The 25,204-nt window shown below is 42.3% G+C and overlaps 1 protein-coding gene across 1 annotated transcript in view; it reads right to left on the bottom strand.

Moving 5' to 3' along the window:
• Positions 1-12,340: 12,340 nt before the first annotated feature.
• Positions 12,341-25,204, bottom strand: part of GRIN2A (glutamate ionotropic receptor NMDA type subunit 2A) — a 1,504,071-nt gene continuing 1,491,207 nt past the window's right edge. Inside the window, exons 12-13 of the mRNA XM_086941364.1 lie at positions 21,815-22,053; positions 12,341-16,133 (exon numbers count right to left, since the gene is read on the bottom strand). Of these exons, the coding sequence (XP_086797490.1) occupies positions 14,337-16,133; positions 21,815-22,053 (2,036 nt within the window). The 3' untranslated portion in view covers positions 12,341-14,336. The remainder of the gene's footprint in view (positions 16,134-21,814; positions 22,054-25,204) is intronic.

The following is a 25,204-nucleotide window of genomic DNA, read 5'->3' as shown; positions in this document are numbered from 1 at the left end:
AGGCCAGCCAAAAACCTCAGAAGTTATGGCATGCCCAAAATGCTGTGGGTTTTGGAGCCTGTGGCCCCAAGAGCACTGCAAGACTAGTGAAGTGGTCCACATATCATTCTGGAAAAGAAAGGTGAGGTCAACTACTTGATAGATCTGTGTACTCCTAGAAGCCCCATCATGTGAACCGTCTAAAGCTTTACTTTGACTGGGCTGATGAGCTTTCTCATGGCTACTGATGAGGGACAGGAGGAAGAGAGTGACCATCTCCCTGATCTCCTCACACACAATCAAGTTGATTACTCAGTTGATGGAGTAGTCTTGGCAGACAGGATTACTGACTAACAACTAGCTGACTGCAGACAGGTTCTCGGTCGGTTACCAGAATAATTTTCCCTGACACCCAACCAGACTTCCTGGTGTGGACTTGAGGTGGACGCACGTGACTGTCTGTAAGAGTAAAATCTACAGGCAGCCGGACCACGCTAGGGATTGCATCAGGAAAAAGGTCCAGAAGATGCTGGAGTTGGGGGTCATTGAGCCTTCAGACAGCCCTTGGACTAGTCCAGTAGTCCATGTGCCAAAACATCACTCCCAGGCCAGAAAGAGAGAAATTAGGATTTGAGCAAACTACAGAGGCCTCAATACAGTAACTAAGACTAATGTCCATCCTATTCCCAAGGCAGATGACTTTATAGATACTCTGGTTTCCACCTAGTATCTCAGCACCTTTGACCTGACTGCAGGCTATTGGCAGATCAGACTCACAGATGCTGCAAAACCCAAGACAGCATTTACAACCCCCAGAGTGTACTTCCAGTTTACTGTAATGCCATGTGGTTTAAAAAATGCACCTGCCACATTTCAGAAGTTGGTGAATCAAGTTCTGTCAGGCCTGGAAGATTTTAGTGCAGCATATCTAGATGATATAGCTGTCTTTAGCTCCACCTGGCAGGATCACATGGTCCACCTCAGAAATGTACTTGAGGCCCTGCAGACGGCGGTTCTCACTATCAAGGCTGGTCACTGCACTTTTAACCTATAAGTCACCCCTAAGGTAGTCCATTCATTCAGAGGGCAGGGTACAAGGTTCTAAGTGTGTGGGTATCACTGCAGGTGCAGAGGTACCCCGACAAACCCAGGACTCTAGTCTCTGGGCTTTTTAAGTGTGGGACAGCCATTTAAAGCCATTTAGTGGGCACTGGCAAGTCGAGATGTCCAACTACATAATGGCTGTCCAGAACCTGGTCAAGTTTGCTATCAAACATGTTGGAATCATGCATTTACACCAATTCCAGCGTTGGTTGCAGGATACCATGTACTGGAGGGCTTCTTAGAGGACATCCAATACCTACCTGTGTAGCCTTATAGGGTCGCCTGCCATCCTGTGCCTCCGCCGACCCTATATAGTGTTCTACCCCCTGCTGATAAGCTTAACTTGAGCAGGGGAAGCTGAACAAGGAATTTCCTGTAAATGAGAGGTTTGTTCACCTCTCCTTTAGAATTAGGTAGGGGGGCGTCCGAGTGCCACCAGACTTAATTTTAAGGTCACATTTGGTGCCCTACTTGCATAAACCAGTTTTGCCCAGTTCAGGAGCCCTTGGCTCCTGCTCTAGCACAAAACTTCACTAAGGACAGGGAAGTGCCCAGTGCTCCTCCAGGGGGCCACTTGCTTCTGCCACGTTGACTCCTGGCCCCTGGGAGCATCTGTCTGGCTTTGTGAGCTGATTATCATCCCTGACCCCCTCCCCCCGATAGGTGGGTCACTGCAGAATAGGTCCTCACCCTTTTTAGGGTTACTTAAGGGCTCCCCTGAGGGTAGGTCCTGAGATTCATTCAGACACCATCTTCAAGGACAGACTGCCTGGTTTTCTAAGATCATCTAAAGATTCCTCTGGTGGATACTGGAACTCTGCTGTACCTTCGAGCCAGGACTAAAGACAAGACTGCTCTGGGCAGAAAGACTGCTGCTGCAACTTTGTCTCTATGCACTTAAAGTTTCTGCAACTCTGTGGCCGTGCATCTTCAGTCAGCAAGGACTCTGCCTGCATCCAAGCCAAAATGAATCTCCCTTGGAGTGAAGGAGTCACTTCCCTGCATCCACAGACACTTCTACGTCTGATCCTGTTGTCCTGGGGACATCTCCTGGTTTTGCAACACAGGTAGTTGTTTGTTGGATTCCCAGAGGCCTGACCAGTCTTTCCTGCAATGTGGGTAATTGTAATCCCTCTCCAGCTGACGTGAACTGCCTCTCTGTGCACCACGTCTATTTGCTGTTGCCAAGGCTTGTTGGCTTTCTTCACCAAGGATCTTCAAGATCCAAGCAGCCCCAGCCTCTAGCATTGCAAAGCTCCAAGAATGACATCCAGCCTGTGTCCTCTTCACCGTGGCCTCCATCTTCTGTGTGCTGCTGAAGCTCTCCTGTGACTCCCTTTGCCTGCTGCCAGAGGGTCCTTGAGGGGACTCCAATGATTCCTGCTGGCTCTCCTGCATGCTGGCCCTGACTTACCCATGCTGGGTTAATCAAACAGACTCTGCTGGTCTGCATCCAAGCATTTTTACTTCAGCCCTACTACTGCAGCTGACAAGGCTTACAAGCTGACTAGGCTTGTTGGCGGTCCTGCCAGTCACTGACCTTCCTGCATTCCTCATCCATCATGTGACAGCTTGAGGATGGCTCCTGTGCTCCTGCATCATCGCCTTGGCTCCACAGATGCTTCCTCAATACCGTCGTGCTCCAGCGGAATTGTGCTCCTGCTCCTCATGGACACCTCCGGGTGGTTTGGACCCTGTCCACCCTGCTTTCAGGTACTTCTCATCCAGAACCCACGTTTGAGTTTCACCGTCCTTGTCCACAAGTCACTGCAGCCTCCTCCATTAGTTCCTATGGGCAGTTCTCACACAAATACGTCCCTATGCACTTGGTCTCCCTGGTGTAGTTATGCTGGTTCCCTAGGTATGCACGGGCATGGTTTTTTGCCCACCTCCCTTGTTCTAATTGATGTCCTCTGGGTCCATTGGGAAGGGTCCTGAAACAAGAAAATACCAACCGCTACTTACATGTTTCATCCTATGGAAGTTTGACACAGTGTAACCACTCTGCACCTGTGCACCTTGGGGTCCTCACCTTTGTGGGTTCTTAGCTTCCCCAGGGCTTCTCCAACCCTAGATAGCGCTCTCATTTTGGTCCTTACTTACCTCTTATATCACTTTGTTAGCATATAGTTTGCCTCCCCCCCCCCCATAGGGCCCCATGTGTTTTCTATGGTAGTTAACTGTTTCTGAAGTATATCTTGTGTGTATTTGATATCTCTGTGTAGGAGGTATACTAAGTTAGTTACTAGTCTTGTTATAATAAATACTTCTTTATTTTTGTAAACACTTGTGTGGTTCTATCTGTGTGAAAGCTTGCTGACTATGTGGTAAATGTACCCTCTTATACCTTCCTGAATAAGCCTTACCTGCTCTCCACAGCTACCCCTTGAGAGCTTTGGTTATAAAGGACCTAAACACTATAACTAATGGTTGCCTGGAGTTTGTATACAGTGCCTCACCATAGATAGACACTATATACTGAGCCAGCCTCCTATAAACCTGCAGAGGAAAATTAGGGTTATAACCTAAATATGAATATGCATTATAAAGAGTAATGCCCCGTAAACTCTTTTGAAGATATGCCCATATAGAATGGAAAACACACAATGTCTTGAACAGAGTCCTTTTGAAGTTTACCCTATTGATTATACCACTGTGTGGAATGATATACACATCCCAACGTATATATTCTGGGAACATACGACCTAGCTCCCACAATTTGCTGCCCAAGAGCTTGGTTAGATGGGCAATGAATATGGCAAAATAGTAAATCCGTCAAGTGGGGAAGGAGGAGTAGTGGCTCCTCTGCTAAAGTGGAGGAGTGTCGCCCCAATACCTTGAAGCAGCAAAAGAAAGGGAAAAATGTCATGATAATAACTAATTTTATTCTCACTCTATCTTGTCCTCCTGCTGCGGCAGCTTGTGTGAGGAGGGGGGTGGGGCTGTAGAGCAGGGGAAGAGTGGTACACCACTCCTAATTGTGCAATGACTTTTTGGACGGCCCGAGAGGGGCGACCAAAAAGTCATTGCACACTTTCACTGTTCTCCATGCAGACTGCATTACAGCCTGCTTGCACAATATGCCCACCCCTACAGCACCTGGCTGAGCGCTGTGTCAAGGCACTCAGACCAATCACAACGCTGCATTGCAGTGTTGTGTTTGGCTGCAGGGAGCATGGGAGCCCTGGTGTGTCCTGCTTCCAGTTTCTCACAAGAAGCCAGGAAGAGGACGCACGCAGGAGAGGCAGCAGAGGCCGGCCTGGAGATAATTAGAGTGATCCCCCCTCCCCACTGCACTGCTGCTTCCAGGCAGCAGCAGCGACAGGTAAGGAGTCTCCTCCCTTCTCCCGAGGCATTTGAAGTTCTATACTGGTTCTGGACATTCTATTACCCCATATAAATTTCAATCTGACAAAAAGCTTTAGATAGGTTGAAAGGTATACATCTAAAAAAATTAGATATCATGGCAATATGATCATTTAGATAAGTTAGAACCTTTCCATTAGCCCAATACATAGTCTGTTCCCCTTGCTAAAGATTGCTGCCTTGTTAAGACAAGTCCAAGATTGTGCTCCATTATCTCCTCCATCTTTACAGATAGTTCTACTCCTAAATATGTAGCTGAGTTAACCCAGATTATCTTTTCCCAGAGGAGAGTTGTTTAACAGGACCTGTGTCTTATCAAGATTAAGGGCCAGATGTAGGAAGGTTATTACCGGTCGGTAACGGCAGAAATTAACTCATTTCGTCCGTTACCGACCAGTAATAGGCTTTTCTGATGTAGGGGCCGAAATTAAGGATTCAGTAATTTACCGAATCGGTAATTTAAGGAATCAGTAAATTACTGATTTCTTAAATACCGATTCGGTAAATTACCGAATTCCTAATGTAGGGAGCACTTAAATGAGTGCTTATCCCATGTTAGGATTTGTTATTTACCACCAACTACAAGTTGGTGGTAAATAACGAAAAAGCCCCAAAAAGCAATTTTATGCAAATTGCTTTAGTGCCATGTTGCAGACATACATGCCCTTAGGGCATGTATGTCTGCAACATGTGCACCCATACACAATTGAGGGGTGCAACAGTGACACCCTGCCACCCTTCAATGTTTTCCCCCTTTTACCAAATCAGTATTTACCGCTTCGGTCATTGCCATTCATTCCTATGGTCCTCCAGGCCCATAGGAATGAATGGCAATTACCGAATCTGTAAATACCGATTCGGTAAATACCCATTTTTACAGATTCGGTAAAATTTACCGAAAAAAACCTACATACTATTTACCTACTCTTAGATATCAAATCGGAAAAATTCGGTATTTAAGAATAGGTAAATAGTATTTACCCACATCTGGCCCTAAGTTTGTATTCTTAGATAGCCCCAAATGTGATTGTTATTGTTTCTATTGCTGATCAAGAGGGTGCAGGAGCTGTTGTTAAACATCTTAAGCGCTGCCGTCGGCCAACGGTCGTCAGGAGCGCTACCTCCCCAGTGCTGCGCCCGACCATTGGCCGACGGGCCAGCATGCGTTCTTCGAACGTTCAGCACTAGGTGCTGATCGTTCGAAGCAGCTAAGGTGTTAAAATAGCAAGATCATCTGCGCATGCAAAACATTAATCCTAAATTGATGACTTTGCAATTCTAGAATATCGCTAGATATCTTCAGGGCTTCCATATAAGGCTTGATATAGAGTGCAAAGAGCATGGGTGAAAGAGGGCACCCCTGCTGGGGAGCCCTGTTAATCACAATAGGGTCAGAGGGACTACCCAAACAGAGAACTCTGGCTTTAAGACTCTGGTATAATTGTGGAACCCTGGAAATAAACGAGAGCCAACTCCTGCTGCCCTCATGGTTTCCCAGACAAATGGCCAGGAAACCCAATCAAAAGCCTTTTTTGCATCAAGCCTTATCATAATGACCGGGTTCCCATCAGCTGAACTGATCTCCAAAGCTGCAAGTGACATGTGAGTTGTTGTCACTCCCCAGTATAAACCCTTGCTGGTTCTCATCTAACAAATCAGAGATTACCCCAGATAGTCTATTGGCAAGGACCTAAGTATAGATCTTAGAGTCAACATTATTCAATGATATGGGACAATATGAGCCCTACAACAAGCAGTCTTTCTCTTTCTTGTGGAAGATGACAATATTAGTCTCCACCCAGGACCCCAGCACCTGGCCCAGTCACTCAAAGGAGTTAAAGAGATCACATAGGACAGGCACCAATACGTGTGAGAACCTCGGATAAAACTCAAGATGAATTCGATCGGGGCCAGAAGCTTTCCTTCTTGATAACTGACTGACTGCAGCCTCAACTATGGAAAGAGAAATTGGATCTTCCAACCTAGACTGTTGCGAATCATTCAGCTTCTGGAGATGATGTACCAGGATGAACTGATCGATAGCATCTGTGGACGCAACTGCATCCTCACCACACAGCTTCTGATAAAACCAGAGGAACTCCTCATGGATGATCTTGTGATCAGTCACTTGCTCCCCCTCATGATTGCGTGCATAATACAAGCATAAGCCCTGTCCCTAACCCTGAAGGAGAGAATTTGTCCCATATCTTTGCTATTTTCAAAAGTGTTTAATTGCTTAGCTCGACCCATCTTAATTGTGTTGTCACGTAGTCTTTCGCGGAGGGTAGCTTAAGCAAATGCTAATTGATCCAACAGTAATGTAAATGTCTCCCTATCCTGACAAATTATGCTTCGTACCAGAAGGTGTTCCATGTAAGCAAGGCAAAACCATATGTGAGCTCTGACCTGACCTAGCTCTTTCCATTGGTATGAAGAGAATTTTATAGTATTGTCTCTGTAAAAGCTTTAAGGGCATCCCTTATCAGTAGAATAGACGTCAATCAAAGATTCTGCTCCAAAACAATCCTCACTTCCTTGTCCATTGATTGAATAAAAGCTTCATCAAAAAGAAGTTTCCTATACAAATTCCAGGGACGGGGCCTAGAGGTTAATGGAAAGCCCTCTAGATGAAGGTAGAGAGAGAGAGTGAATTATAGTCAGATATCAACCCTTGGATTCAAAGAGATACTGAGAAGTGATAACAGAGAGTGCCTAGCAAGGAACCTGTCTATCCAAGAAAGTGAATTATAGGGGACCGAATAATAAGTAAACCCAGGCTCCCCTGGCCAAGAATGTTGCCAGACATCAGTAGGCAAAAAAAAGCAATAACTTGCTTCAGGGCCTCCCGTGAGCATTTTTTTCCCACTAGGAGTAGAGCTGCTATGAGCAGTAAACCTTCTCCCGAGGTGAAAGGAGTCAAACCGTGGGTGAAGAGTAGCATTACAATCACCACACATTAACAAAGGTTCAGGCCACAGATGCAACTCAGACAAAAGACCTTTAAAAACTACAGGATCATCCGTATTAAAACCGTAGACTATGCATAACATAAACTGAAAGCTTCCTCTGATAACCAGTGCAATAATACAGTGACCATTTGGATCCAAGCATTGCCCAGGTAAACCCCAACTCTTGTCCCCAGCTAAAATGGTGATACCCCTCTGGGCAGAGGTATAGCAAGCAGTGATAGTGGCATAACAACCCAGAGCATCTAAAAAAGGAATCTGGGCATTAAGGAAGGTAAGTCTCCTGCAAGCAGACTACATGTGGATGCAGAAAGTATAACTCTTCCCTTATTAGTTTATGTGTGTGGGGTGCTCTAATGCCATTTAGATTCCACAGAAGGATATGTATCTGCTGGCCATGACCACCCACTAGATTAACCATTATCATACTCAAACCAGCATCCAGCACACCCTGCAAAAATGGAAAGCGACACATTCCAACTCTATGCACTGTTCTTATTATTAAACTAACAGCTCATTAAAGCCTCTATTTGTTGCATTTTATCCCAAGCAAACACTACCTACTGTTTACTCCTCATTATAACAATGGGACTCCCACCCTTTCATAGCCCTACCCCCTCATCCAGACTCCATACTCTTTCCCCTACCCAGCACCAATCCCTACCCCCCACAACCAGCACCCAAAGCATGGGCCACTGACTATCCCCTAACTGAAAAACATTTTTGGCCCTGTATAAAGTCGTGAAAGTAAAGCCCTCTCAAAATTGCTACTATCCCAAGATATGAAGACATCCAAAGACAAGCCAGAGACCCAGAGCCGAATAGATCCAGAGAGAACAGAAAAGAGACCAAAAAGCAATGCTGTAGAGAAAGGAGATACCCTCAAAATAAAAAAGGTTCATAACTAGCAAACAATAGCAAGTCAGTTTATTTGCCCTCAAGTTGGCTTTCTCTCCAGGGGAGAAGCATGGAAGGAAAAACAGAACGAGGAATCAATGTTGCTGGGCCGTCATTTCGCTTGCTGCCATTTTACCAGTAGTTCCTCCGCCTTCGGATCGTCGAAGCAAAAAGGCACTTGCCCCTCATACTTGATGTACAGAGTAGCTGGCTCCTATAGCGAGACAATAGCTCCAAGATTTTGGAGTGCAGGAATATGCTCCCTTAGCTCCAACCGCCTAATCACTGTTTCATGACAGAAGTATGAACAAACAAATAACTAAATTCCAGAAGCTTAAATAGTGACCTTGAAGGGCAGCCCTACAGATCTCATACCTTGGTGGAAAATTACCAATGTAGATCAGAATTGCCCAACGGTAGGGAGGTGATGAGACCTCCCTGGGCAATGGAATGGGAATCTCTAGATCATACTATCCATATCCCAATTCCTCAGTGCAGGAAAGCACTCCCTAAAGAGACAAACTATATAGCCACAGGAATCTTCCCCTTCAGCATCTTCTGGGATGCCATGTACCCTAAGATTGTTTCGCTGGGACCTATTCTCAAGGTCCTCAACCATTGATGAAAGTGTGACCAGCTGGGACTTGTGTTGGGAGGACTGCGTTTTATCTTCCCCCACAACAGTTTGAACTTCCCAAGTCGTGAATTAAGAGTGTCCATATTCTTAGACAATTACTTAACAATTACTTGAGAACAACTTGTGTCTTTAGATTGGCAGTTTTAAATGTGAGTTATTGCGATACTCTTCCCTATGTTGTTGCAAAATCTTGTAAATATCAGAGTTAGAGAATCCGACTTAGCTTTGCAACCACCGGCATGCAATGAACCAGTACCTATGTCTATGTCTAAGACCGGGGGAAAATAATGTGATGTGGTAAGCTCGGTGCCATCGGGATCACACAGCCACTCATCTTCCAGTTTTGATACAGATATAATGGGATCAAGAGTTCCTTGTGTAAAGTCTTGTGTTACCAGAGCCTCAATTTTAATAGCTGTGATGAACAAGTCTCCTACCTCCCATCCCCTGCTGTTTGCAGTTGGGTGCCCCATGCAACTTTAGCTCTAGCTGCAAACTATTCCTTAAGATTACCTGTCACAGTGATTTATTTTACTTCATGGTCTTCCAAGTGAGAGTTCACCAATCTTCTAGAATCTGATAATGAGAAAAATGTCTTGGGGGTTTCCGATAAGGCATGTACCGGTACCTGCAGCTGGGATTGTTCTTCTTGCTCCAAAATTTGACTGCCTGGGCAAACCTGCTTTGTCTCAGCTTCTGGTGCCCCAGCAGATACTTGCTGAGTCACAATTCCCTGGGATTCACCCCGGTTGAGCTCAGAATCATGAATAAAATTATTGTCTATTGTTCTAAACCATTGTGGAGTTTTTGTGGTGTTTTCATTATTACTCTGTGTGTGTGTTGCACACATAATGTGCACATTGCCTCTTTAGATTAGGCTGGCTGTTCAGTACAAAGCTACCCGAAGGCGAGCACAGGTAATCTTTTAGTGTGTATCTGACTTACCCTGACTAGGATTGTGGTTCCTGTTTGGACAGGGTGCATACCTTTGCAACCAAAAAAACTGTTTCTAACAGATTCTAAAAGGTGAAATGTGTTGCCACTAAGAGCAATGTCACCTAGATATCAGTGGTTGTGACCGAGTTAAGTATTTCCTCCAACACGCCACAGGTGTTGGTGGGCATCTGCCCAGTGTTTATTTGCTGTGCACTTTTCATCTTGTGTGCAAACATGTTTCATTAGCTTGTGTCTCAGTGACTGCACCCTGGTCTGAAGCTTCTGGTTCAAGAGTACTATTGCACAATACTAGACCTTGAACCCCTTTAGCATGTGGCATGCAAAATTCAAACTTAGAAATTACAAAATAAATAAAGAAACACAACTAAAAAAACTGCCAATTGCAAAAATAATAACAATGCCTGCAGCCACCCGTGTAGATGGTAGTACCAGTGTTCTATTGCATAGCATGGGCAAAGGCAACATCTATTTTTAAATGGTGGATTAAGTTGAAGGAAAGGTAAACAACATTTGGGTTTTATAGTGAGATGTAAATATCTAATGCTGTTAGCTGTTGAAAGACCCTTTGAGACTGCTTTTATATTTATTATTCTAGATTTGAATTTGGGCCACAATGTTTTGATTATGGCATTATGTGATGCATTGCTTCATTAATTTTTTCCATTGATGCCACTTTGCCAGGATAATATCACTTTTCATGTTATTGTACCCTTATATTGTCATTGCCACTGCAATGTCCACAGAATCTGGGATCTTCTTTTTATCCTCTCATTTGTATGATTTTATACAGTTTATGAACAGACGTTCTCATTAAACCAACTGTCATCAAGCTCCTCTGTTGCTGTCATGCAGCAGAGCTTGGCTTTTGACCATACACCTTTTCATACCTTCCATTCATTGGTAAACAGACAAATCTGACAAGTTTTTTGGGTGGTCTTCATTTGACAGTGTGACTGGTATCAATTCTGTTTCAGCTAATAAGATAACTGTGATCTCTCAGAAGTACTGGAATTGAAGACACTGGCCTTGAATCTTGTGGTAGACAGTAGTCCCCTGACTATACTTTTTTTAGATGGAATACTTGAGTTCCCCTTTGTCATTCCACTGCTTAAAAGCTACCATTTTCAAGATTAAGATATAATGTAATGCCATATTTTTTGTGGATTTTGCTATGCCAACAGTGGAGGGACAAAGGGGAATGTAAGAAGCCCACCTTGAAGAATGTGTTTGATTATGTGCGTTAGCCTGTGGTGCATATAAAAGGCAAAGTAGAAATGCTTGGTATAGAGAGTAAGTTTTACTCTCGTTAAATTATGGATCATGGATTATCAGTGTCGTACTTTGTGACCTATCCCCATTGCACCAAATATTCCCACAGTTGTGCTGGATTATTTTTATTTTTTTTAACACACTTGATATAGCCAAGTTAGTGGTAAGAGATTTCATAAATAAGCAGTTTGAACCTCGCATTAAAGTGATCTATAGTCAATAGGCCAAGGATACTCCTACAAGTAGACTAAATTGTCAAATTATATAATCAGGCTTGGAATAATGTGTAATTATAATGAAGTATCTGATACAATTCTCCTAGTGAGATATTCGAGTGTCTACAATGGTTGCATTGCAAAAAAATGGAGATTTCAGAAATGTACATATCATTCATAGCCATTCATAGCCTAAAAGTATAGCAATATATCTTTTGTGATTAGTGGGGCTGATAGCAGATGTGCTTGCGGTAGTGATCAGTGGTGAGAGTGCTGCTGGGCAGTGATGTGGGGTAGGGGCAGGGCAGGGTGGGGGCTAGTAAACTACGGAATACGGCCAAATACAGGTAAGTAAACATATAAATAAATAAAATGAAATTCCTTGCTCGCACTGCATCGCATTTGGTAACGCAGTGAGCACAATGAAACTTGTTTTATTTATTTATATGTTTACTCACCTGTATCTGACCATATGCCTTAGTTTACTAACCCCCACCCTAACCCTCCCCTGCCCCACGTCAACGCCCAGCAGCACTCCCACCACCGACCGGTACTGTGGGCCTGTGCAAATATTTGCATATGTGTAAGTCTGTAATCAACGGAGTGTACTGAAATACAGTCAACAGAAATTTCAATTTCATTGTTACCCAAATTGTCTTCCGGTTTTATGAATATATCTTCCATTTCTATTGATCTGTTGCTTCAAATTCTACTGGATTACTCTCTGGAATGAGTAGGATATATAAAGAAAAGCAGACACAAACAGGTGTTCATAATTGGTGACCCACATATTTTGCTTATATCTCATGTTTCTCAGTTGATATTCAAACCACTGGGTCTTTCCTTTAGTTTCCTGCACATGGTACAACACAGAGACAGGTGGACAGACAAGCAAACAGATGGGATATCTATTTGTCTATTTAACATTTTGTACATTAATCTGATTTATTTCTTTAACAAGTCTAATAGTTTCATATCAGTTTTTGTACACAGGGTTTATATGTTACATGTGCAGTTAGTTTTGTCACATGTCCTTTTCTTAAGTAGCTACATGGTTCGACTATAAATGCAGGCTATCCAGAAAGTGCCACACACAAGGCTTTTGTTGTTTACAGAAACAAATTACATAAACTTATAGATGGTGTAAATGTACTGTATGGTATCTCCTAAACTGCAAATAAATATTGATTTATATATTATGCCAAATGTACAAATATGACTAGAACAACTTAAATAGAAACAAATGAATCATTTCAAGCATGAAGGACAGATGCGTACAGTGTATGTGTGGATTATAACTCGGTTCTCCATCAGTCTTTGAATGTGCAACACAATTAAAAATGTCCACAACATCTATGAAATAAAAAAATATATGATGTTTGCTAAATCACATATCAGTATTTTTCACTGAGCCACCTAGTACAAGGAAGAATGGGACTGTCATTGTAAACAACAACAAAACATATAAAAATAGACGATATCATAAACGGGTGACAGTGCATATCAGTTTTTGTAAACCTTTTCCCCTTTATTGTAGGATGTATTATAAATGTATCTTGTTTTGTAAAATATATCATCAATGAAGTAGGTGTCACTGGATTAGGTGATAATAAAATCAACCTTTTTTGTGTCAATGCTGTGTACTTCTACAACTGGCGGCCTTGACCGATGACACAGATGGAGGACAAAGACCCACCAGACATTATTCGTAGCTGTAGGTGTATACTACAGATGCACATATTAGTTAGAAAGCCTTTGATCCGAGATGTTTAATAATCATCTAAAGGTTAACATATACACATGATTTACTTAAAGAAGGACGTCACTAAAATGTGATAGCCTTTAACAATGCATGCAAATACATGATATTGCATTCCTTATTTATTAAAATAAATGTATGGCTATTGGTGTTTGGTTGAAATTTAATAAGGGTAATTATATTCACATGAAACAAATCAGATGCCAACACCATGTTGATACAACGAGTGACCTACCAATGGTGGAGACTACTTCTCATCTCTTGGAGTTAATGTTTAAGAAAGTACTATACAGCCCTGAGTTATCATCTGAGAGGGGCTCAAGAAAACTAAAACATAGAGTCTCGACATCAAGTTTAATTATGAGGTCCACTGTCACACATGTGGAAGAGCAGGATTACCAATATCTAGAATAGATACCAGGTTATAAAGCTGTGGAGGGCAATTATATGTGATACAGAAGTGATTGACTAATACGGATGACCAGGAAGTGTAGGTGGAATGCATGAAACAAAGTTACACCAATATATCGTTCCAAACCATTCCCACTATTTTAGTGTCCATGCGACTTTCAGCTAATTGGTCTGTAACAGGTTGGGCCAAATTTTGTTCAACATGTATCCTTCGTAGTCCATAACAGGAACACGCGTGCTTGTGCTAACACATTGGTTTTGTCCTAATTTGTAGGGCCCTGAGTTTACTGCCTGTGATCAAAAACGTTATGAAGATGCTTAAAAATATATTTAGCAATGTCTGCTTCTTCTCTTGTACACCTCTTGTCACTGTGCAAATGCATTCTTAAGTGTTACTTTTTTCTGTGTCAAACTACATGCATACAATATTGCTTATTCGGTATTAGAAAATTATTAAACATTTGATGAAAGATTTACATTGAGTGAGCATAGTAATAAAGCATATGACAAACAATAAAGTAATAATGGTAGAATGGGGAGACTAGTTGCTGACATTTATGTGGGCAAGTCTAAGAAAGTATAACATATAAATGGATGCTATTTTTCTTTTTTTGTTAGTCCTTACAAGGTAGATGAATAGCAAACCATATATAAAATAGTTCCGGGCGATGTTAAAAATAATTCATGTTGCCCTCACCAAAGAACATTACTTTTTCGCCTCTATAATGTTAGCAACTACAGTTTGTCTCCCTTTCGGTAAAGCAGTACTGCAAGGTTCAAACATCAGACTCAATACTAGGCATTTTCTTAAATACTCGTCTATTGCTGCAGGAATTTGAAACTCTTGGAGCTGTGTACGCACTATTCTTATTGGCAACATAAGGCATAACATGCTCTGAAATGTACATGTCGTTGGAGACCCGTCCATCCCGGGAACAGTAGGACGAGGTGGATTTTATGGATGACCGTAAGTAATCCTCATTTCTTGATTTAGATGCTAAGGACTGTTTGTAAATGTCGGAAGTGCTCCGCCCATGCACCATCTGCTGGTCTTCCCGGTAAGAATGCAGGTAAGGGTTTTCTGAGGATTGATCGGGATATGGGGACTTGCTCCTCTTGCTCTCCTGCAGAGCACGAGTAAAAAGGGAGGCCTTGTTGCTCAAATGTTTTTCTGATGGGAGATTGAACATGTTTGCATAAGGATTGTCATTGATAAACCTTTCTTTATCCTTCAAGCTTATGCTCCGGGAAGGTCTACCCAGGTCAATTTCCCGTGGCTTATCGATGATGTTGTCAAAAGAGTGTTGCCGATTGATCTTCAGCTTGTTCTTCTTTTGAAAATGCACAGCATTGTTCTGCATCCACTCATGTTCATATACCTCCTCAGGATGCATTGCATTGGTTGACTCATGCAGCATTTGATCTTCCTCAATATCATACAAATTTCCCATGTGCAAGCAAGCATCACACTTGTATGGAGACCTGGCGGAAAAATGGCCAGTGTAACTGGGAAGATTGGAAAGACAGCTCCGGCAATGAGTCGAATTTTGTCTGTATCTGTCATTCATTTCAATAAGAGAAGCATTTTTATCCTTGAGACTATAGTGCTTTGAGTACAATTTGTACTGATTCTCATTATTTGGAAGACTTTCTTCTTTGTGCATTGGAGTCCGAGTGATTTGCAAAACCGGTTCCACCTTTCTATAATTCTCATTGAGATCTTGATAAATCTCTGGGTAATCACCATCCTGCTCAAGCGCAATGTTTTCAATATACTGGGACTGGTCCAAAGGAAAACTGGGTTCCTTTTCTGTATCAATTGTATACACAGGTATTTTTTCATGGGTAGAACCCTGCTTACATTTCAGATACGTGAGTTCAACTTCGCTGCAATCCCTTGGGTGCTTGGATCCGACTGAGCGCTTTTTTAGATTATCTTTACCTTTTGGTTGTTTGTTGTTTTCTGGTTCTGCATGACAAGTGGCTCGACTCGAAGCCTCCGAAGCATCAGAGTGAACACCGTCCTCTGGAAGATACCTCTGGTTTTTCAGAGGGGGTTTTAAGTCTTCTGCCCCATTCTCTTTTAAAGAGCCTTGGTTTTGGCGCAGAGTTTCAACAGACTTCTTCCAGAGCTGCCTGGGCCTGGAGGCCACCTTAGCCTCAGCACTAACAGCAACCTCAACTGTGTTCGGGTTGGATTCATTCAGGGTAAGGGGGTGTTTGCCTTGGAAAACATAGTTGTTCAGATTGTCTTTGTGTCTGTTCCCAGCATAGAGAGGCAGTTCACCTATGTTATCTCCATATATGCTCTCTTTAGGCTGAAAAGGCCTGTTTTCTGAATATATTAAATTGCCTTTATCCATTACCATGTCCATGAGCAATGAACCCCTCTGGATGAAGTCAGAAGTTCGCTTTGGAGAATTACTCCGTGAAGGATTCAGATTGGACAACGTTGCAATGCTTTTAGCTGACCGTAGTAGCTTTAACATATTTGCCTGGGAGCTTGTAAGATTGAAGTCTGGTGATTTCTTTTTCTCCTCGATGTGCACACCATGAATGCAACTATATATACCCTGAAATTAAAAGAAGAAAATGTTACGTATTATAATCTACAACTTATATTACATATATATTTCACATACCAGCACACAAAAGTAATGTACAAAAAATATTCTGAACCTCTCAACACAGAATTAGGGGAGGTGAATGGCCTCAATTTTGGGTGGCTGACCAAATATTCATCAACTTGTCTGTAGACTAATTCTCAGTTGGACCAGTAAAAATCATGTCATCTGCAAAAGTAAATTACCCCCCTATCCTTATATGTTCTCTACAGCCCGGTGATTGGTAGCTTGTAGGACAATCAAGTCCAGTAAGGTCTAGCACCATTCCGGAGCAGTCATGTGGGGCACCTCCAGTGGTCCGGAGGATATCAAGGTCAGGATAAAAATATAAAGGCATAGGCATAACATGTTAAAACAGTCTCAGATGATAATATGAACATTTCTGGCACTGCAAAAAGTGGTCCGCATACATGTTTGCAGCTTCATTGTCACAAGGGCAGACGTGTCTCTGCGAATTAAACACTGATAATGATAGTGGGAGAGGGACAGCCCACAGGCCGTCGGTGGAGTTCCTACCACCGACAGCCCTTCAGGCATGGTGTTGAGGCAGGCACCGCTAGTGGGATTCAATATTAATTTCTGACAGACTTTTCATGGTGGAAACCCTGCAATGAAAAGGTTGTCGGACTAGAATCGGGGGGCCCCACACAGGACCCTTGGGCATCGGAGCCCAGAGTAAAATGTGTATTGGGGCACATGTAGTGCTTTCCTCTCCTGGCACTGTCATGTGTGTACTGTGCACGATTCATGACATGGTGCATGACAAACGGTGCACAGATGTGCCAGAGGTGCTGCACGGTGCTGGCATCTGCTGAAGCCCATTTCTGTAGCCGCAGCATGCCCCTGCCGTGGTATTGCCGACTTCAGTCTGGAAACCCTCACGTTGAAATATGGCATTCAGACCGCCCACATGCTTGCTGGCTGTCTCCTGACCACTACAATAGCGGCCGGCGGTCCGACCGACCGGCATTGTAATCTGTCCCTTAATCATCAGTTTCGCACGTTTGGGAATACCAAATCATTCTTTAGTTTAGGCACATTGGGGCATATTACCAACAACTAGCGATATTTAGCACTAAATAGGCTTAGTGACAATTTTTCTATCGCCAAGCATCGCCGGCTGAGATATCTTATCGCTGAGATAAAGTGCTATTTGCAACGTTTATCTCAAAAGCGATAAAATTCCCGGCGATAGCGGGGAAATCCGTGAATATCGCTGCGAATACAGCAATATTCACGCATTATTGCTAACAGGGTCTTAGCCATTATATCCACCTCCCATTGGATATAAGGGCTAAGAACTGGTCTGAGCAGGCGTTAGTTTTCGGAGATATTCGCGCTTAGCGCGAATATTTCCTTTGCTACTCCTGCCTTTCTAATAGGCGATAGCGATGTTAGCGACTGTTTTCAGTCGCTAACAGTTTGGGTACGCCCACTTTGCATGTCATTAGCGATAATTATCGCTGACATGCAAAGCGGGCCCCAAACCGCTCGCTATCGCCTTTAAGCTGTCGCTAACATCAGTTAGAGACAGCTTGCTAATAGGGCGATGTAATTATCGCCGCTTAGCGGCTGAAAACGGCCGCTAAAGCTGCGATAATGTCATTTCACCAGGCTGGGGAATATGCCCCATTGTTCCAAACTGAAAACGTGGCAAAACATTGATTTACACTCTTTGAATGTAATATTATCTTGACAAGTGCTCATCTTATAGCCCGTTGTACCTCATATAAATAAAACATGACGATAATTGGCAAATTCGACAGAATTACGTACCATAGTCTCTATCACCCCTCACCGTTCTGTCTTGCATATCATCCCTCTTTTTTTAATTCGTGTATGTAAATTGCATGTGTTTCCTGACATTAATTTGTTAACCTGACCACTGCTGTGTTTATCTCCTGCATACCTTGTCGCCTACATCTTCATCAATCTGTGGATATAATTATATTTTTCAGGTAAGTATATTAGCAAGAGGAACTAAAGCGTTATTTATATTTGAAGTTTGCAAACATCTGTTTTTTTCCAGTTATGCCTCTTTATCAGATAAACTTATCATACTACTGCCTACCACAATAAAAACGCTGCATTGGCTCACTGCAGGAATTAATATCCTGCAATGCGTCTCCATTTACTCAGTGAATCGCACGCAGGCTTCTAAACACGTCTTTTTCCCTAGTCAGGCACAGGGTGATTTTCCTCTGATTGCTTTAGCTCCACTTTGAATAAAAGAACGAAGAAGCAATGAGCAATTAGCTGATTAAAGCTCAATGCATTCCAAAATATCGATTTGGCATTTAGTGAAGTCAATACTTCAACTATTTTTCGCAGTTATGTGTCTGAAGGAGAAGTTATTCGGTAAATGATGAAAGCAGCAATCTTTAGAAAATAAAAATAGTTCCCAACATTATATGTGCCGAAATGTTATCACTTATGCTCCTAAATTCCGTGATATCATTCTAGTAGAAACCATCTGTCTGGAATATTTTCTTGGGAGCTGCGAGCACGTTGGTCGGTTGTGCAAAGTTTTAATTATGTATGCACAGTGAAGGAAAATGTGGAAATTCCAGATAGCAAGGTCAGGTGTCCTGATTTCCCCACTATCATGTAATAAGCAGTTAAAAGGTGACCTTTCTTTCATCCCGGGCTCTACCGGTTACTGTGTGAGGCACAGCCTGCATCCATAATTTCCTGCTTGATGATGTCCAGATAAGGTACCCCCTGAAGAAGGAATTGCTTGATGAGGAGGTGGAGCAACAGGTCAAATTCCAAAATTCTACAATATAGAATTTCCAAGATGGGGCAGTGAAGGACACTGTCTCAAGACGGACCCTGGATGAGAAAGATGCCTAGAGAAATCTGTAGCGCCTTATGTGGAGTTTGAATCCTTTGCCTACCGATGGAATGCTGTTTGCGCTTTTGAAGAGGTTTAAGCACCATACACAAAACCACCTGCCAGTGTGAATTAAAAATTACCTTTCTGTACCTCAGATGTGAGGGTAGAGAGGAGCTAAGACACCCATATGTCTGAGCCACTATTAAAGCCACATGGAATTATCCTTTTGGCAATTTTCCAAGGTGAAGAAGTTTACAATGGTCTTCAAAGTATTCTTCTGATCATTCAAACAATATTATCAATGCCTTCAAGTCAACTCTGGTAATAAAGTTATTTAGATGCAACATAGATTTTCTCTTGTTGCTGAGTATGCTCATGTATAAGTGCAAGTCAATAGGATAACTCAGTTAATCACTCCATAATATGCTGCAAACCTTTAAAAAAATCATCAAAGACACTAGGATCTGTTTCCATTTTGTGCGTGGTCGGTTTGCATCAATAATGAGCTTTAACTATTAATTTCACTGCTGCATTCTAGAGATTGTTCATGCACATTTCAGCTCCCTAGTTGATCAATTCTGTGCTAAAAATGTTGTGCCAGATGCATGAAGGGAATTAATGTGTGCAGATCTTCCAATGTGTTCTTAATTTGCCATCCATGGTATATTAGGGAAATGGAAACTTAGCTTCATAGGATTTAGTAAGAAGATGATTGGACCATAGCACTTAGACAGTGCACTATATGTGAATGAGGCTACACATAGCGTAAAGGTTAAACTCATCTGCTACACCTACAGACCACATTTTTTGGGCAAAGATGAACCTCATCTCTCTAAGGTACTTCTGGCTCCTCAAGCGTTTGGTAGTTGGACAAGCTATATTTCTAAACCTTGAGGGAGATCATGGGGAAGCAAGGCACAACAAAACACAATTGAGAACAGTTAAAGACACAAAAATGTAATGATGGTGGGAGCGATACAAAAATATATTACTCTGGATTAAAACAACAAAAATATTGCATGCCAGATAAAACATCAGCTACATGGCAATGGAACACAAAGATGAAGATTTAAGGCCTGATTTAGATCTTGACCGATGGGTTACTCCGTCACAACAATGACTGGTATCCAATCTGCCGAAATATAAATCCCATAGGATATAATGGGATTTACACTTCAGTGGATGGGATATCCATTACTGTTGTGATGGAGTAACCCGTCCTCCAAGTCCTAAATCAGGCCCTTACCCGGGGTGGGTAACTTTAATGGACATTAGATACATTTATGGTAGATGTTTACAGAGATAAACTTTTCCTGAAGGATTTCTTGCTGCCACTGTGGTTAGAATATGTCCAAGATGGTGAAGGAAGATCCGTTATATCTAAGGGCCTTATTAAGAGTTATGGGGCCCTCCTGTAGGACTGCCACAGCTGCGCCCACAGGAAGACCACCAAGCAAGTGGTGCACCCGCCCAGCGGATTACAACTTGAATCCAGGGCAGGTGGGTGGTGCTACGGTGGTCTCACTGTGGCGGTTGTGTTAGGCTCATGGGAGAGCCTTAACAGCAGACCACTTCTGTGGCAGCGCCTACAGCATGTTCCTGCACAGTGTGCCATGGACCATGTTGTGCATGCCACACGTTGCAGGAACAGGGGTGCAATTCCAGCGGGGCACAGCATGTGCCCCCACATGCACCCCTAGGCCCAGAGGCCTCAGGAGGACATTGTAGGGCCCTCTTACTTACATGTCTGGCACCCTTTTCATGGCAGGCTCACATGGTGGATTTCCAAGTCAGAATATGCTCACCGGTGCCACATCAGCAACACCAGAATATTCCTGCCCCACCTCGGAATACATTGGGTGGAACCTGGTAGGTTTATCATTGAAAAAGCTTTCCTTGATAATGGGTTGCATAATGTCATAGAAGACTTTGCGGCTTATCAACAGAATATTGAAGTCAGATCTTTGCTACAGTTTTAAAAACAAAAACAAAGAAATTCAACAGTTATACGCAAGGTATAACTTGCACCGGTATGGTGACCTGCTTATGACCTCAATGATGAAATATGATGTCTATGATGGTGCAAGGTTTACTTAGGTCCGTTACATATAACTGGGGAATTTCAGTGTTTTTTTGGTTTTGAAATGGCAGTTTTTTATTATTAGAAGGCTTACCTATAACTCCACTTCAACCTTTGTTTTTTTTTCAGTGAATTTCTAAGGTTCAATTACAGAACTTAAAATCTTATTACCATACTTGTGTGTAACTTCATTTTATCCTTTGCTTTATTTCAATATACACACACACACACACACACATATGTATATAGATATATATATACACATCTGTGTGAATATATATCTATATAATTTGATCAAGGTACTACGGTACCGAAACGCGTTATGGCCGACTGGTCAATAGCTTAATAAAGAAGATTTGCTTGCACTGAATTGGGTCTGTGCTCCATGTTCTTTGTGTACCAGGACCGCTAGCAGTCTGCTCGTGGTAGTGGATATATATATATTATGTGAAGATAAACCGCTGGATCTATGTTGAACTTGGCACACAAGAAATAATCCTTTTTTGGGTGTAGACATCTAGCCTGTGTTCTGCAGAAACAGTGCTGTTACACAGCTTAGGTGCTATGACCAGTTACATAGGCTCTTCCATTTTGAATTCCACCAGAAATGAGAAATAATAAACCTTTGTTTCCCCAGCCATGACTGCTAGGTAACTTCAGGAGGAAGAAAAAGGCTCTCAACAGTGCTCTACCAGCATATATACACATACTAACCCTGCTGATGGAGAACAGCAATCCAGGTGTTCCTGTACATACTCCCGTAAAGCAGAATCGCAATTTCCAATAAAACAAATGTTCCCAGATGAAGGTGATCAAGCTGAGAGCCATAGCTGCAGCCAGCATGTAAAAGACCCCGGCCATGTTATCGATGTCTAGTTGGCTGCTCATGACTTCATTCTTCTCAGTGTGGCAAATACCAGTCAGCCACTGGGTTTCGAGTTCTTCCATCTCACCTGGGAAAGAAGATATTGAACAATTAGATTAGATGACTGTAGTCCTCATTGTACTGCATAAAGATATTGCTGAGGCAAATTAGTAATTCAGAATGATTTTTAAGTCTTGGCTTAAGACAGCTTTAGTTTTTTGGTGGCGAGACTTATTATTTTCATTACACAACATAGGCTTAGGGTAAACGGCAAATGTGTGGATTGACTTGTAATTGCAAAATACTGATACGGATTTACCACATAGTAAAAATGAAGCATTATGTAACTTGGAATCAGGCCCTGTGTATGAAAGGGGCAACCATGTGTATCTGTCAGAAGCTTTCCTTGATCACAGAAGTACACCTCTGGGGAAACATAAGGAGAAGAGTCTGACATCGTCCGAATAAATCCATGGTGGTTGATGCCTCATCCCTGCGGGACAGGAAATGGGCGGCATTAATTGGGCACATTTTGAACCACGCCTCCTGGGGCAAATTGAGGGAACTCTGGGGCATATTATCAAGGGGGTTTATCTCTCCTTTTTTGGCTTTAAAAGCCAAGAAAGCTGAGATAAAATTATCTCCCTACTACCTAGCAGTCGCTAACACCAGTTAGCGACAGCTAATAGGAGATAGCGACCATCTTGGGCCCCACTTTGCATGTCAGTGATATTTATCACTAATGACATGCAAAGTGGGTGTGCCAAGATGTTAGTGACTGAAAACAGTCGCTAACATCGCTATCTCCTATTACCAACTTTTGGAGATATTCACGCTAAGTGCGAATATCTCCAAAAGCTAACACCTGCCCTGAGCAGTTCTTAGCCATGTTATCCAATGGGAAGTGGATAACATGGCTAAGGGCATTAGCTCGGTAATGCATGAATATCGCTGACTTTTCAGCGATATTCATGCATTGCGGCGATTTTTATTGCATTTGCGATAAACTTTGGTAATACCAAGGTTTATTTGCAGTACAAATCGCCGCAGCTCAGCGGTAAATTTTTGTCTCTAACCAAGCAATAGCGATAATTATCCCTATTGCTTGGTAATATGCCCCTCTATACGTCTACAGAAAATACTGTCTCGTTTAACAACTCTATAGGACAATTGTTGATATTACTGGAGTTCAACTATGAGTTCCAAAGAAAATAAAAAATAAAGAAAATACTAGAAATATGTCAAGTCTAGCAGTCTAAATCCATGATTACTGCAGTCCATGTTGTCATACCAGTTCATAAACTTGTTTGTATAATAATATGATAACCTATTGCAAATGCACTTGCTAAAGGGGCTATTTGTGCAGCATTGTAAGTAGGTAATCCCAACAGGGACAATTTCCCCTAGTCCACTCTGCCTTTCCAGCTCTTCTGATTCAACTCAGATAAGCTGTTTTACATTATAAACATTGTCAGGAAAACAGGCCCCTCAAGTTGACCTCAAATGAAACTGTTATATATTTTATAAAACAGGAGATTAAATAAGGACTGTTAACGAACAGAACTTATGATAAATTCATGAGCCTCCTTTATTATATTTTCTCCATTCATCTCAGAATCAAAACTGCAGACCTATTTCTAGAACCCAAATCTGCAATAAAAATGTTGATGTGCTTCAAATCATTATTACACAATGACATTATCATAGATCCCTGAAAAGGAAATGCAATTAAAGGAAAGATAGCAATATTTCTATTTACTGCTTTTGTTTATGTTTTTATTTATTTTTTATTTTGATTTGAGTGAATCAACTGAGGCTGCCAGTTGTGTTTCTAGTGTTCCCTCAACAGTAGAAATGTACAGGATGAGTGCTCTATGCAGCTGGCAAAGCTTCTTCAAACTTGATATATTATGTTTCATTAGAAATCCCACGTAATTCAGGAGGACATATTGCAAACTCTAAATATCAATACCTCTGGTGTGGCAGTTCCAAGTGCACTACTTACCACAAAACTTAGAATTCCGATTGGGACACAAACTTGCAATGGCTCCTCAGGAATAACATTGTCCTAGTCAGAGATTTGCAATGTCATTGAACAGGGGTCAGATTACGTAGACTGAATCGGGGTAATCAGAAATATTCTGGATAGAATAGACCTCAATGGTGCAATTTAGTACTAACATGTACACCTCCTGACCTTTCCAAATCGGAACGAGAGGATCCTGTTATGCCGCTTCTATTCGCAATTCGTAATGGATTACAAAACCCCTTTTGAGACTCCGAAACATTTTTCTGACTCCTAAAAGTATTTAATAGGTAGTAAAACTGTATTGTGTGATAGCAAACCATGTGATTTTTTGAATCACAAGCTTTGTTAACATAACCTCCTTTTGTAGGTTTGGCTCTATGCTCCTTGCATAGAAGAACAACAAGCACTGCATGAGAGTGGCTAGGCAGGCATGGCAGAAGAGTGCACATTTTGTCTACAATTCTCAAAGTGTCATACAAATTCACCCCATGGGGTGCAGCATAAGCAGATACAGAAAGAGAATCAGGCACACATGGAGAGGGTGTAATAGATAGATTCAGAAACCAGTTGGATTGCATGGGATTCCTTGCCTTTTCATTCATGGACAACATTGGAGCCACCTAGAACGATTCACTAGGGTAAAGTTAGACCTGAAAATTTAAATTTCAACCTAAAGTTTGAGTTTAGACCTAAAGTCTAACTTTAGAACTGTTGCCATATTATAGTATATACAACTCTCTCCTTGTTAGCACCAAGCGCACCTTTTAAAACGTGCGCTCAGCACTAACAAGGAGAGAGCTCTGTATTATATTGAATGAGCTGGAGGCAGCACATTCAAATGAAATACGGAGCAGCTTTGAAGCAGCTGCACATGTTTCACTGTGCGGACAGCAACACGCCTGCACTTTTAAGGGGGATTAGAGATCCCCTTGAAGGCGGGTGCAGTGAGTGACTGCTCCTGCCTGTAAGGGGATGTCCTGGGGGCTCCATAGGACCTCCTCTACCCCCTCTAGAGGGCTTCCATCAGGGGCTGCACTGATAGTGTGCCACATTTGAGGTGGCTCACTGTCAGAGCACCTCCTGACAGCTTCTTTGTCTCTGAGCTTGAGTCTATAATTTGGCAAAGGGATTACCTCATGCCCCCATCTAAATGAGGGCACACCCTCTAGTGATGGCGATATATGTGCGCCAGCACTCTCTGCATTACAGA

This window comes from Lissotriton vulgaris, chromosome 10 (assembly GCF_964263255.1).
Source record: "Lissotriton vulgaris chromosome 10, aLisVul1.2, whole genome shotgun sequence".
Taxonomy (NCBI): Eukaryota; Metazoa; Chordata; class Amphibia; order Caudata; family Salamandridae; genus Lissotriton; species Lissotriton vulgaris.
The sequence above is the reverse complement of the archived record's forward strand: the minus strand, read 5'-3'. Positions and strand labels throughout refer to the sequence as shown.